The sequence below is a fragment of the Coturnix japonica genome, chromosome W (assembly GCF_054131305.1).
Source record: "Coturnix japonica strain WE chromosome W, WE-NBRP24, whole genome shotgun sequence".
NCBI classification, from domain to species: domain Eukaryota; kingdom Metazoa; phylum Chordata; class Aves; order Galliformes; family Phasianidae; genus Coturnix; species Coturnix japonica.
The window spans coordinates 31,101,264-31,117,053 of NC_140701.1; the positions used below are offsets into that span (position 1 = coordinate 31,101,264).

Consider the following 15,790-nt stretch of genomic DNA (forward strand, 5'->3'; position numbering starts at 1 on the left):
TTCAAGTATCATATAAACTCCTTCCTTTCATGTATTAATAGTACACCAACTACATTTCTAAAGCTGTTACCTGCATTGAAAAAAAGTCTAGAATGAGGTGTTTAACCCACAACTCTATGGCATCAAAAATTAATTTTGAAATACTTTATTTATATATATTGGTGACAGTATATATGTACTGCATATGGTTAAACACAAAAAAGGTCAAATTTTACACAGTCTTTGAATTAATATTTTTGCAATTTTCCCCCTGTAAGAAGCCATGCTTTTTACAGTACTGTCTCAAAGTTTGCTGAAATGGACAAGTTCAGGCAAGTCCTGGCCAAGGTTCCAGGACTCCCTTTGTCTGAACTACACAGGAACCAAGGTTCGAGAAATCCCTTTGTTTAGGAGATGGACAAGTCCGGGAGCTACGAAAGGGAGATAAGATACTGATCAATGGCCCTTAAGTGGTCTTTTGTGTTGGCCTATCTCAAGGAAGATGGCCATCCCTGAGGACTAATGGCCCTTAAGTGGTCTTTCGTGTTGGCCCATCTCAAGGAAGATTGACATCTCTGAGGAAGTCACAAGACTCTGACCCGAGCTGTCCCGAAATCTCTGGAAGGCTGGAAAGAAGGATAAAAAGGGCACGGACAAACCACGGTTTTGTGGGCATCTAGGTATCTGACCTCAGATTCCTCCACCGTTGTCCTACTGCTGCCTATTATCTCTTCTGGGATTGCTGCTCGAGACTCTGCTCCAAGGGACCTCGCTGCCCGAGACTCCACTTCCTGAGACCTCGCTACTCTGACCATCTTCTCTGCGTTTCATCGATCTGTGGTCTGCTACTTCGCTGCCGCTCTCCCCTACGCTTATTTTGCCCCGGAACAACGTTAACAACGTGCTACGGGACGCTGCTGCATCCAGGAGGTGACTATTCCCCGCTTTAACGTAATTCTTGCTCTTTTCTACCTTTTTCTATCGCCTACTTTCCCTTCCCCATCACCCTAATTTTGGCATTTGTCGCTCTCCCTTCCCCATCCCCTCAATTGTCTATTATTTCCAATAAACTGGTCGGATCAACATTTGAATGTTCTTCTTAATCTCACGCCGGGCATAACATATCAAAAGAACCTTTGCCTCACTCCTAAATTGGAGCAAGACACCCCCAAATAGCAAAGCTGATCCAACATTTTCACGTAGTTTCCTTAATTTGAAAAAATAAATACATGCAACTCCTTTATGTATCAAATAAACAGAAAAGCAAGCATAAGAGCAACTATTCTTTATGCATTCTCTTGTGGAAGGAGATGGGAGGATATTGCTGTTTTAGATATTACCTTATGTACATTAAAAAAAGAATGACCACCAATAATAGGTTCAGTAAATTTATTTAAAAACCATAAAACATTTCTTACAAAAGAGCATCACGTACTGCACATTGCTTTCAAAGGATGCCAGGGACATGTTGACTACCAGTCTTCACCCAAAAAAGAAACAACCCTCCCCCCCCCAAAAAAAACAGTGTAAATAAAGCAAGGTGTTCACGGTAGTTACAGGAAAACAAAACAAAAAAATCACTACATTTTACCACTACAATGAACAAAAATAAAATCCTTTCTCTGCTGCTGTTTCAAAATTTCAGTGTTAGTCTTGTATGCCCTGTCCTTTCTCCCAAACCTTTTTAAGCAATTAAAACATATCTGGTGAACAGCAGATTCCACTACACTTCAAATGCAGAATACCTATGAAGCAGAGGAATGATGGCTTTTTAAACAGAAGCAGATATTAAAAAGTAAAAAAAAAAAAAAAAAATTAATAATAATAATAATAAAAAAAAAGATGCAGGACTCCTTCAGTTCTTCAATAGTCTTAGAAAAACTTTCCAGAATACTGCTTCACACTATAAAAAAGAAAAAATAATCTTGCATTAGAATCCTTCAACATCTGCATACTGCTTCACACTATAAAAGAAAAAGAAAAAAGCATGTATTAGAATGGTGGACCACACATCTTGAATTGATATTCACAATGACATTCTTAAAGATTAAACTACAAAATCTCAATACATTTAAAAGTCAATACTTTTAAAGATTAATGGCTAATAATCATAGGTTGATGGGTATTTTATGTACATTTAAATACTAGTAATCTGAGGTCTATTTCTAATCTATTCTAATGGAATATTAACAACATGTTAATAAAACAAAATTAAGTAAATTTAATCTGAAATTGTTAATGTTTGGTAGAGAAGAAAAAGTAATGTTAGTGAGGTGTTAAATGCTGCATAGCAGCACCAATTTATTTCAACTGTAGAGGCATAGTCTGTGCCATATGGTAGACTGTGATTTGTTGTCAATTTAGTTATCTAAAAACAACAAAAATCACTAGTCTTCCACACAGAACTAGACCAATGTCCACTGAAACCTTCTGTGTCTGGCTCTATGTAATTCATTACAAGTAGATTTGTTGTTGTTTGTTGGTTTTTTTGTTGTTTTTGCAGCAATTTGCACCAGAGAAATGAGAGGGCTACTTGATTAAGACATCTTCTGTCAGAATTAGTTTTGACAGTCTTCATTTTAGTTGGAGTGGAGAACAGAAGAAAGGCAGCAGAACTACTACTGGACAAGTTCAACAGTTACTTAAATCCTGTCTTCTAAATATACAGCACAGAGAACAGTATTAGAGTCCAGGAGGAAGTTAGCTTAAAATTGACAATAAAGACAGCATTAAGCTTCATCAACTTGCCTATTTTGCAGTAAATACTGTGCATTTTGTATCTGGTCCTGTGTTCCCGTAATAGTTATAATTCGGTCTTCTGAGCCTTCTAGGGGTTCATCAATTTTGATTGAAGCTCCTGACTCATGTCGTATCTGTTTGATTCTCTGGCCACCCTTTCCAATAATAGATCCTGCCAACTAGGGGAAAAAAAGTATGCATTTCTTGATACAACGTTCTCTGTAAAAATACAGAACTGTTTGAGTAGCTTCCATCAATTTAGCTTGATGAGCTGCAATGAAAGCATAGAAGAGTCTCAAAACAGCCTCTGCAACGTTTATTATATAAACACAGGTGAGATAAAGTTGGAAAAACCTGATATTTTTAAAACCAAATTATATAGACCGTGTCTATTACTGAATGTGAACGTTTCATAAAATAGTTCAGTGCATCACTGAAGCGAAGACAAAACAAATATTCTTAAGAATAGACTTTTGGTGATTTAAAAGCAGTTGCTTTATATTAACAGTACTCATCAAACATCTCAAATGCTTTTGGTTTACTTGGATAGTCTGAGAAAAGACTGTGACTTAAAAAATGTGAGTTGACTTGCTTTACACTTACATCTTTGGGAATTGTTACTTGTGTTGTGATGATGGGCCCACCAAGATCTCCATACGAACCACGGCCCCCTGCATAAGAATAATCTAATTTAAACATACGCATCAAGCCTTTTACTGATTAAATAATTAAGTTAGTGTCAAAATTCTCTATAAAAACTTACCATATCCAGAGCCACCCTCAAACTATAAGAAAAAGAGAAAAGAAAACCTTTAAATAGGAAATAATCACGTTTCATTTGCATAATGCATTATAACATTAACTTTGAGCCTATTTTATGCAAAAATCCTAACCTACATCCTTAATCTAAGTGTAATCAGGGAGGTGGAGGAGGGAGAAGGCTGCCTCATGAGAATCTCTTAGCTTGCCCAGTCAAAATCTCTAAGAGTAAGGTATCAAGTGACACTAAGGATCTAGCTACAGTAGTTCATCAAGCACTCTTATCAGTTCAGCTGGTGAACAGTTCTTGATGTTGATCCTTGATGTAGACCCTTAAACTAAACTAACAATCAAAAGATCAGAGTTCAGCTTGATTACTACTACCTATACAGCTGAGGAGAAATTGAAGTCTTAGTTGAGAACCATAAGTGAACTTAACAACTATCAACACTCCTATTCCGTTTACATCTTGAGGAAAGAAACAGATAAACTCGAGGAATAGCTTTTATAATTTTATATCTTTATCCATTCAGACTGCTACAATTCTTTGTATCTTACAAGAAACAATCATGACAGAGGGTCACCTCCACTGGTGCTGATATATATATATATCACAGAATGGCCCGGGTTGGAAGGGATCATGGGATCATGAAGCTCCAACCCCCCTGTCACAGGCAGGGCCAACAACCTCCCAATTTAATACGAGACCAGGCTGCCCAGGGCCCCATCCAACCTGGCCTTGAACACCTCCAGGGATGCGGCATCCACAGCCTCTCTAGGCAGCCTGTTCCAGGACTTCACCACTCTCCTAGTAAAGAACTTCCCCCTGACATCCAGCCTAAATCTACCCTCCCTCAACTTAAAACAATTTCCCCTTGTCCTGCTGTTACCTACCCTTTCAAAGAGTTGACTCCCCTCCTGTTTATAGGCTCCCTTTAGGTAATGAAAGGCTGCAATGAGATCACCCTGCAGCTGCCTTTTCTCCAGGCTGAACAAGCCCAGCTCCCTCAGCCTGTCTTCATAGGGGAGGAGCTCCAGCCCCCTGATCATCTTTGTGGCCCTCCTCTGGACCCTCTATAACAGCTCCCTGTCTTTCTTGTATTGGGGGCTGCAGACCTGGACAGAGTACTCTAGATGGGGCCTCAAAAAGGCAGAGTAGAGAGGGACAATCACCTCTCTGTCCCTGCTAGCCATCCCTCTTCTGATGGAGCCCAGGATACCATTTGCTTTCTGAGTGGCAAGAGCACACTGCTGCCTCATGTTAAGTTTTTCATCCACCAGGACTCCCCAGGTCGTTCTCTGCAGGGCTACTCTCAAGGACTGCTCTTTCCAGTCTATATATATGCCTGGGATTCCTCCAGCCCAAGTGCAAAACCTTGCACTTTGCTGTGTTGAACATCATTAGGTTCACCCGGGCCCATCTTTCAAGTCTGTTGAGGTCCCTCTGAATGGCATCCCTTCCACCGTGTCAACCACACCACTCAGCTTGGTGTCATCAGCAAACTTGCTGAGGGTGCACTCAATTCCATCACTGATGTCATTGATGAAGATGTTAAAGAGCACCCATCCCAAGACAGACCCCTGGGGGACACTGCTCGTTACCAGTCTTCACCTGGACATAGAACCATTGATCACCACCCTCTGTCTGTGGCCTTTCAATCAATTCCTTATCCATTGGGTGGTCCACCCATCAAATCCACATCCCTCCAATTTGGAAATAAGGATGTGGTGGGTGACCATGTCAAAGGCCTTGCTCAACTTCAGGTAAATGACATTGGTCACTGTTGGGGAATAAGGCCAATCAGGGGAAGGACCTGAGTAAAGAACAGCCGAGGCAACTGAAGCAGAACCATGGAATGGGGATATAAAGAAGCGCCTTGCCGGATGCCCTGTGACGATATGATTTATGCAAGGGAAGACTCTGGGAGTAGGAAGGGTCATGTGTGCGTGAGGTTGCGTAGCGGGTGGTCATGGTTTTGTAATGTTGCTGTCAATATTCCACATCATAACATCATGTGCAGCATGGACCATTAAAAACCTGAAAACTCAGCTCTAAGAAGAAAACTACGTATCCCAGAGGACTTTGTGACCTGAGATAAGTCACGGGAGGAGGACATATATAATCTTGCTCCCAGGCTGGAGCTCTCTCTCTCTCTCTCTCGGACTCTCAGAGAGTGGGAAGCGTTCCAGCCGCGTCACCTAGAGCTCACAGTAGGCCTCTCGGCCTCTGTAGTTCCCCGGGTCCTCCTTGCTCCCTTCCTTGTAAATGGGAGTGACGTGACCCTTCCTCCAGTCATCCAGGACCTCACCTGACAGCCACAACTTTTCAAATATGATGGAGAGCAGTTCAGCAACCACCTCAGCCAGCTCCTTCAGAACCCTGAGATACATGCCATCCGGCCCCATAGACTTGTACACATTCAGTCTCATGAGGCGGTCTCGGACTTGCATATATTATCCTTATATATTTTAGTTTTCAAATACAAGAATGGCATGCAGGTTCTTGTTCATCACTGGTGAACATGCATAGCTAATAGTGATGACTGCCGAAAAACAGTGTTTTGTAGCTGATAATTTGCTCTATCAAATAATGTTACCATGCTCTTTGCAACTGTTGTAGTTTCCATGGAAATGAACAGGAGGCATTGCCCTCAGAGTGACCTATGTATCTGCAGTGCTTATGTAAGATAGGAACTAGCACTTCATATTTGGCAGCACCATTTTATAGACAGCATAAATGCTTACCAATCTCCTTTGAGCTTTCCTTCCTAAAACCCGAGAATAAAAACTTTTTTTTTTATAAACACAAGTGGAATGCTTTCAAATATATGGGTAGAAAATGCCTAATAGTTTAACATTCCTTGTTTGAAACAGAAGAAAACACAATACCAAGGTAAAACAAAACATATCCTGAAATGCATGCATCTGCAAGGTATTGAAAACCAAGTGTTACAGTGAAAGCTACAATTTAGAACACTAGAATGGAGTACAAAAGAGGCAATAAAACAGAAAAGCTCTCTTTTGGCTGTGCTGCTTCACACTTCCATTGTGGAACATTAACTGCCTGTACAGGACAAATTACCAATAATCTGAGATAGAAACACAACTTCAGTGATTTTTCAGTAGATCCAAGATGCTACTGACTACATTCAAGTTGAAAAAAAGTCAAGTTATTGCTTAAACAACTCAAGAAAGTGATTTTCTCAAAAAAATAAAATAAAAAAAAAAATAAAATTCAACAATTAAACACCAGTCAAATAAAAGCACAAATGCACTCACCAACTCTGGTGGCTGCATGTCATCACAGGCATCCACATGACACTGCATCATCTTCCAGGTGGGAGGAAAAGAGTAAATTAATCCAAATTAAGTCTATGTCATGGAGGCTTATATGTAACATGACAATCAAATATATATATACTGATATAGTGGAATGTTTTTCTGAACTATGAAGATTCAAAAGTACATGATATAGACCAGTTACAAGACTTACTCCCTTTTATTTTCATTGCAAGGGAACTGTAACCGGTCAGACTAATTTATTCTGTTTCTGTAAATAGATTTTGCTTTTATGTAAAACAGTTAAAGGAAGAGTAAAACTTAAACAGATTTTTTTTGCATTTGTTTTAAGTGCTAAAACTGTACTATATACTAAAAGATGTTACTCTCAAACACTCAAATCTTCTATTTATCTCATGAATAAGAACTGTCATAGATATATCTACATCAACAGTAGATCAAGCAGGAAAGACATGGCTTCTCATATTTTATTTCATTTCCATATACCTCATATAGCCACTAATTAATAATCTACTGCTGCTTAATGATATTAGCAATCTAATTAAAATTTTAAAAAGTGATATATACCATATTTACATCAGAAATGTACAACAAATGTTGAAAAATAAAACAAAGCAAATAATTATAAAAAGATAATTTGAAGAATCTACTTAAAAGGGATAGAGAATTCAAATATAAACATACCTGTGCAATTTAAAAATGGTTCCTAAACTATTAGGTGCAGGATATATCATAAGATACATAACAAATTTCTTCTCTACAGACTCATTTTTGCTAGCTACCAATTTTACGAACAGAAATGGAAACCAAATGAAGCAGATGGCTAAGACAAAAAGCATAGTATTAACAAGAATTTATTGACACCTAAATGGAAGAATATGTATACAATCTTAGTTGATGGCATAATTGCTTAATGCACCTTTCCCTTATTTTTAAAGGATTGTCTCAGAATAGTGAAATGTTATTCATTTCTTCTAGTATTTATATGGATAAAAGAGGTTGATTCTTTTTACACACTCCTTAATATCTAATCCCATAAAAAAAATAAAATTGAAAGTACTATGTTTGTGTATGTACCTATATAGAAATGCTTATGTAGACCAACATATATATTAAAAATAAATAAACAAATAGGAATTAACTCCAAATTAAAAATAATTTAGGAATTAAGAAACACTTTCAGAAAAAAAAAACAACGCACACAAAACAAAAACAACAACAACCCACATCAAAACAAAATACGAATACAGACTACACCAAAAAGTACGATGCGGTTTATGCTTTATATGCGCTTGCACAGAAATGAACCGGGACAGGGATAAGGTGAGCAGCTAGACGAGCTGCTTAACCTGGCGGTGGAGCTTAGGGAGGAGGTAGATAGACTACGGAGCATCAGAGAGTGCGAGCGGGAAATCAACTGGTAGAGTGAATCTCTGCGAGAAAGGCACAGATTACACCTCCCAGACCAAGGGAGTAATGGACCCTCTCTCTTGCCATAGTCAAGCAGGGAGAGACAACTTGAGAAGAGAGGAGGAACGGCAGCAGGTCTCAGCCCAGCGTCGAAGGCAACCCCATACCAACCTACCTCGGTTCCCCAGGTCCCTCTGTGTAACAGGTTTGAAGCCCTGAAACTGGAGGGAGAGGTGAGTGATGACATGGGAGCAGTGCCTCCAAGCTTGCGCAAGGTGAGGTGGTTGGCTCCATGTTTGAAGACTACCTCCTCCAAAAAAGAAAGGAGGGTAATAGTTGTAGGCAACTCTTTTCTGAGAGGAAGAGGGCCCAATATGTTGGCTTGACCCTACCCGTAGGGAGGCGTACTGCCTTCTGGCGGCCCGGGTCAGGGATATTTCTAGAAAACTCCCCAGCCTGATCCACCCCTCTGATTATTGTCCTTAAATGATAGTTCAGGCTGGCAGTGTTGGGATTGCTAACAGAAGCCTGAGGATAATAAAAAGTGATTTTAGGAGACTGGGGAGGATAGTTGATGGAGCAGGCATACAAGTGTTTGCCTGTATTCCTTTGGTGGCAGGGATGAACACTGAGATCACAGAATCACAGAATGACCCAGGTTGGAAGGGACATCAAGGATCATGATGTCAACCTGGCCTTGAACACCTCCAGGGATGCGGCATCCACAGCCTCTCTAGGCAGCCTGTTCCAGGACTTCACCACTCTCCTAGTAAAGAACTTCCCCCTGACATCCAGCCTAAATCTACCCTCCCTCAATTTAAAACCATTTCCCCTTGTCCTGCTGTTACCTACACATTCAAAGAGTTGACTCCCCTCCTGTTTATAGGCTCCCTTTAGGTAATGAAAGGCTGCAATGAGATCACCCTGCAGCTGCTTTTTCTCCAGGCTGAACAAGCCCAGCTCCCTCAGCCTGTCTTCATAGGGGAGGTGCTCCAGTCCCCTGAGCATCTTCATCGTCCTCCTCTGGACCCTTTCCAACAGCTCCCTGTCTTTCTTGTACTGAGGGCTCCATACCTGGACACAGTACTCCAGATGGGGCCTCACAAGAGCAGAGTCCCTCTCCCTGCTGGCCACTCCTCTCCTGATGGAGCCCAGGATACTGTTTGCCTTCTGAGCTGCAAGAGCACACTGCTGGCTCATGTTAAGTTTCTCGTCCATCAGGACCCCCAGGTCCTGATCTGCTGAGCTGCTCTCCAGGATCACTCTTCCCAGCCTGTACAGATGCCTGGGGTTCTTCCGGCCCAAGTGCAAAACCTTGTACTTTGCCGTGTTGAACTTCATTAGGTTCGCCCGGGCCCACCTTTCAAGTCTGTCAAGGTCCCTCTGAATGGCATGCCTTTCTCCCTCCGTATCAACCACACCACTCAGCTTGGTGTCATCAGCAAACTTGCTGAGGGTGCACTCGATTCCATCATTGATGTCATTGATAAAGATGACCAGGAAAAGCCATCTTATAAATGCATGGCTGAGAGGCTGGTGCAAATGCAAGAATTTTGGATCCTTTGATCATGGGGCGGTCTACTCGGCACCTGGCCTGAGGTCTACTGATAGGAATTACCTGTCTCCAAGGGGGAAATGGATACTTGCCCAGGAGCTGGTGGGACTTGTAGAGAGGGCTTTAAACTAGATAGGAAGGAGGAAAGGGATAACGCCAGGCATACTAGAGGTCAGCCTGGGGAAGTGGTATTGGGATTAGGAGTGAGGCGAGGGGCTCAGCTGAGGTGCATCTACACCAATGCACGCAGCATAGGCAACAAACAAGAGAAGTTGAAAGTCATTGTGTGGCAGGCAAACTATGACCTAGTTGCCATAATGGAAATGTGGTGGGATTGCACCCATGACTGAAGCGCTGCAATGGATGGCTACAAACTCTTCAGGAAGGATAGGCAAGGAAGGAGGGGTGGCGGTATGGCTCTTCTATGTTAGGGAATGCTTTCATGTTACTGAGATTGTGACTGGGGATGATAAGGTTAAATCCCTATGAGTAAAGACCAGAGGAAGGGCTGACAAGACAGACATCCTGGTGGGCATCTGTTATAGACTGCCAAACCAGAATGAAGAGACAGACAAGGTATTCTATAAGCACCTGGCACGAGCTGCACGGTCACCAGCCCTTGTCCTCATGAGGGACTTCAACTTCCCCAACATATGCTGGGAGTACAGCACAGTGCAGAAGAAGCCTAGGAGGTTTCTGGAATACTGTCACTGTTTTGTAATTTTTCCTATTGGTATTCCACATCATTACATCATGTGGAGTACAGAGAAGAACTACACTTCGCAAATGACCTCATGGTCGCAGAGGGAAACACATCACGGAAGTGACACTGTCTCTCTCTCTCACTGCCTGGCAGTGAGTGTGGGTGTGCTTCCAAGCAATGGCGCCTTCAATTTCAAAGTAGGCTTCTTGGTCTTAGGAAACCTCACTCTCTTATTTTACTTGATTTATTAGCCTCAATTCCAATCAGATTGTATTATATTGTGTTATCTTGTATTCCAGAACGTCATGATTTTGTAATTTTGCTATCAGTATTCCACATCATAACATCATGTAAAGCATGGATAATTTTACCAAATGTGCAGCTCACAGAAGAAGACTATATATCCCAGAGAACATCATAGTCAGGGATAAGTCACGGGACCAGGACACTATATAATCTCACACCCAGGGGGGAGCATGTGGGAGCCTTCCAGCTGTTTCGCCTAGAGCTACAGTAGGCCTCTTGGTTTTGGGACTCACTCTCTCTCTCCTATTTTGCTCGATTCGTTAGCCTTAATTTTAATTATATTGTTATATTATATTTTATTATATTGTGTTATCCTGTATTTCGATATAGTATTTAGTAAATAAGTGTGCCTGCTTAGATCATTGCCGCTGTCTTTTTTTCCTAATTAACTTATCCCTTTCCTTTCGGGCTAGCGGCCCTGCAGGCCAGCCACCCCCTGTCACAGGCACAGGTAGATTTTCGGTTAACCCTTGACACAGAATCATAGGTAGCAAAATAAGTTTTCCTCCTTAGATTGTTGCCGCTTCTCTGTTTGCTTCCTTGAGCCCAGCTCTCATCTCAGAATCACAGAAATATCAAGGTTGGAAAAGACCTAAAAGACCATCGAGTCCAACCATCACCAATACTTCCCAGTTAAATCATATCCCTCAACGCAACATCCAAATGTTTCTTGAACACTTCCATGGTCAATGACTTCACCACCTCCCTGGGCAGTACATTCGAATGCCTGACTACCAATTCCGAGAAGTAATATTTCCTAATGTCCAGCCTGAATCTGCCCTGGCGTAGCTTGAAACCATTGCCTCTAGTTCTATCACTGTCTACATGAGAGAAAAGGCTGACCCCTAGCTCACTACAACCTTGCTTCAGGAAATTATAGAGAGCAATAGGGTCTCCCCTGAGCCTCCTTCCTCTTCTCCAGGCTGAACAATCCCAGCTCTCTCAGCCGCTCCTCATAAGGCCTGTGCTCCAGATCCCTCACCAGCTTCATAGTCCTCCTCTGAACACGTTCCAGAGCCTCAATGTCTTACTTGCAGTGAGGGGCCCAAAGCTGAACACAGTACTTGAGGTGCGGCCTCACCAGTGCCTGGGGGTAGCAAGGCCCTACAGAGGGATCTGGATAGGCTGGAGAGCAGGGCTGAAGCCAATGGGATGAGGTTCAAGAAGACCAAATGCTGCATCCTGCACTTCGGCTACAACCACCCTAGGGACGCTAGAGGATTGGGGGGGAGGGGCTGGAAGACTGTGTAGAGGAAATGAAGCTGGGAGTATTGATTAATGCTGGCTGAACATGAGCCAACAGTGTGTCCAGGTGGCCAAGAAGGCCAGAGGCATCCTGGCTTGCATCAGAAACAGGACAAGAAAGCACCCAAGATGCTGGTGTGCAGGTCTCTGGCTGTACTGAGTGCCAGAGCCTGGCCCTTGCAGTGCTGGGTGAGGGAGGCAGTGATTGTGTTCACTGCGACCAGGTGAACTACTTGCTCAGCCTCGTAGTTGACCTGAAGGAGGAAGTGGAGAGGCTGAGGACTATAAAAGAGTGTGAGAGGGAGACTGACTGGTGGTGTCAGTCCCTCTCAGCCTCAAGTTCTCAGCACACAGTCGAGGCTCCTAATGGAGCAAGTCAGCCCCTGCCACCTCACAAACAGGTGGTAAAGGGGAACCAGCCAGCTGGCAACACTGCAGCCGGCCCCCTGTCCTCTCTTCCCCCCAGCAGTAATTTGAGAAGGGAGGAGGAGTGGAAACGGGTACCTGCTCGAGGGAAGGGGCATCCTCCATCACGACCATCCCCGGCTCCCCAGGTGCCTCTGCGAAACCAGTTTGAGGCCCTGGAACTTGAGGGGGGGACTAGTGAGAGTGTGGAAACAGGTGCACCCATGAGGTTGCCTCAGGTGAAGCGGTCACCCCGAAGCCTCAAGACTGCTTCTACACGTAAGGACAGAAGGGTGATTGTTGTAGGTGACTCCCTTCTGCAAGGAACAGAAGGCCCTATATGCCGGCCTGACCCTACCCACAGAGAAGTGTGCTGCCTTCCTGGGGCACGGGTCAGGGACATTTCAAAGAAAATTTCTAGATTGATTCATCCTTCAGACTACTACCCACTTTTAATAATTCAGGCTGGCAGTGAGGAAGTTGGCAAGGAAAGCCTGAGGTCCATCAAGAAAGACTTCAGGGGAATGGGGCGAATACTTGAAGGAGCTGGGGTGCAGGTGATCTTTTCTTCTATGCCCGTGGTATCAGGAAAAGGTACAGGGAGGATCCAAAAAACCCATCTCTTAAACAGATGGCTTAAGAGCTGGTGCAGACACAAGAATTTCGGATATTTTGACCATGGGGCAATCTACACTGCACCTAGAATGATGGCTGCTGATGCAAGCAGCCTGTCCCTGAGGGGTAAGAGGGTATTAGCTGAAGAATTAGCGGGACTCATTGATAGGTCTTTAAACTAGGAACGAAGGGGGAAGGGGGCAAAATAAGGGCTACTGGGGTTGAACGGTGCATTCAAGGGAATGTACCAAACTCCATGGGCAATGATTGCAGAGTGCAAAAGGAGGGAGTAGGGCAGGGGGATGCTGGGGATGCCGCTGTTCTAGGGGATCCTGGATCGCTTATGAAGGTGGTGAGACGGACAGCCCGGCTGAAGTGCCTTTATACTAATGCACGGAGCCTGAGTAACAAGCAGGAGGAACTGGAAACTGTGATGCACTCTGAAAATTATGACATGGTTGCTATCACAGAAACATGGTGGGATGACTCCCACAATTGGGATACTACCATCAATGGCTATAGGCTCTTTAGGAGAGATAGGCGAGGTAGGAAGGGTGGGGGAGTTGCTCTTTATGTCAGAGATTGGATAAACTGTGAGGAGCTCCCCATGAGAAACAGTCAAGAACAGGTTGAGAGCCTGTGGGTTAGGATTAGAGATGGGACTAATAAAGGTCAGCTGGTATTAGGGGTATACTACAGGCCACCTGATCAAGGGGAGGCTGCTGATGAGGCTTTCTTGCTCCAGATGCGTGAGGCGTCTGGCTCACAGGCTCTTGTCCTGGTGGGGGACTTCAACCATCCAGACATCTGTTGGGAAAACCACACGGCGAGCTGCAAGAGCTCCAGAAGGCTCTTGGAATCCATTGATGATAGCTTTCTGGTTCAGGTATTGGACAGACCGACCAGAGGTGAAGCGTTGCTGGACCTGCTGCTCACCAACGCTGAGGAGATCATCAAAGGCGTCAAGGTTGGAGGATGCCTGGGCTCCAGCGATCATGCCCTGGTTGAGTTTGTGATCTCAAGCAATGTGGGCCTGGCAAAGAGCAGGACCAGGACACTGAACTTTAGAAGAGCAGACTTCAAGCTACTCAATGGAATGCTGGCCAAGATCCCCTGGCGCGCTGCTCTCAAGGACAAGGACGTTGAGGAGAGCTGGCTACTGTTCAAGGATGCCCTCCTGGCAGCACAAGAGGTCTCCATTCCCCTGATTAAGAAAGTGGGCAGGAGAGGTAGAAAACCGGCATGGCTCAGCAAGGACCTGCTAAGAGAACTGAGGGTGAAGAAAGGGGTGTACAAGCTCTGGAAACAAGGCTGTGTCACCCGGGAAGAATACAGGGATGCTGTCCGAACTTGCAGACGTGGGATCAGGAAAGCCAAGGCGCAGGCAGAACTGAACTTGGCGAGGGACGTGAAAAACAATAAGAAAACCTTCTACAGGTACATTGGCCAGAAAAGACAGGCCAAAACGGGCGTACCTACTCTGGTAAATTTAAAAGGAGAAATGGCTTCAACAGATGAAGAGAAAGCTGAGGTGCTGAATGAGTTCTTCACCTCAGTCTTCACTGGTGGCCAGGATTCTAGTCTTTTTCACGTCCCTAAGTCTTGCACCCCCATACCTCTGTGTGGGGACCAAGGAGGTAAATCCCTCCCCACTGTAAGGGTAGAGCAAGTCCGAGAGTGCCTCCTTAGACTGAATGAGTATAAGTCTATGGGGCCAGATGGCGTGCATCCCAGGGTCCTGAAGGAGCTGGCTAAGGTGGTTGCTGAGCCGCTCTCCATCATATTTGAGAAGTCGTGGCTGTCAGGTGAGGTCCCGGATGATTGGAGGAAGGGTCACGTCACTCCCATTTACAAGAAGGGGAGCAGGGAGGACCCGGGTAACTACAGGCCGGTGAGTCTCACCTCTGTGCCTGGGAAGATTATGGAACAGATCCTCCTGGACAACATTCTTGATCACATAAAGAACGAGCATGTGATCCGAGACAGCCAGCATGGCTTCACCAGGGGAAGGTCATGCTTAACTAATCTTGTGGCCTTCTATGATGGAGTGACAGCGTTGGTGGATGGAGGGAAGGCGACCGATGTCATTTACCTGGATCTGAGCAAGGCCTTTGACATGGTCCCCCATCACATCCTCATCTCCAAATTGGAGGGAGGTGGATTTGATGGGTGGACAACTAGATGGATAAGCAATTGGTTGAAAGGCCGCAAACAGAGGGTGGTGGTCAATGGCTCTATGTCCAGGTAAAGGCCGGTAACGAGCGGTGTCCCTCAAGGGTCTGTCTTGGGACCGGTGCTCTTTAACATCTTTATTAATGACATCGATGAGGGAATGGAGTGCACCCTCAGCAAGTTTGCTGATGACACCAAGCTGAGTGGTGCAGTCGATACGGTGGAGGGAACGGATGCCATTCAGAGGGACCTTGACAGGCTGGAAAGCTGGGCTCGGGTGAACCTAATGAGGTTCAACACGGCAAAGTGCAAGGTTTTGCACTTGGGCCGGAAGAACCCCAGGCACCTGTACAGGCTGGGAGGAGTTGTCCTTGAGAGCAGCTCGGCAGAAAAAGACCTAGGGGTCCTGATAGATGAGAAACTTAACATGAGCCAGCAGTGCGCTCTGGCAGCCCGGAAAGCAAATGGGATCCTGGGCTCCATCAGGAGAGGGGTGGTCAGCAGGGATAGGGAGGTGATCATCCCTCTCTACTCTGCTCTTGTGAGGCCCCATCTGGAGTACTGTGTCCAGGTGTGGAGCCCTCAGTACAAAAAAGATATGG

At 44.5% G+C, this 15,790-nt stretch overlaps 1 protein-coding gene across 21 annotated transcripts in view; it reads right to left on the minus strand.

The window, feature by feature from the left end:
- Positions 1–1,354: 1,354 nt before the first annotated feature.
- The window catches only part of LOC146754682 (heterogeneous nuclear ribonucleoprotein K), a 41,049-nt gene continuing 26,613 nt past the window's right edge, over positions 1,355–15,790 (minus strand). For 11 of the 21 annotated variants that reach the window (XM_085527764.1, XM_085527759.1, XM_085527768.1 and 8 more), the window contains 6 exons: positions 8,363–8,497; positions 6,757–6,807; positions 3,482–3,503; positions 3,322–3,404; positions 2,728–2,897; positions 1,355–1,943 (listed from right to left, as the gene is read on the minus strand). In XM_085527764.1, the coding sequence (XP_085383890.1) occupies positions 1,910–1,943; positions 2,728–2,897; positions 3,322–3,404; positions 3,482–3,503; positions 6,757–6,807; positions 8,363–8,497 (495 nt within the window). In that variant the 3' untranslated portion in view covers positions 1,355–1,909. The remainder of the gene's footprint in view (positions 1,944–2,727; positions 2,898–3,321; positions 3,405–3,481; positions 3,504–6,756; positions 6,808–8,362; positions 8,498–15,790) is intronic. The other 10 variants (XM_085527772.1, XM_085527773.1, XM_085527774.1 and 7 more) reach the window with 6 other exon arrangements.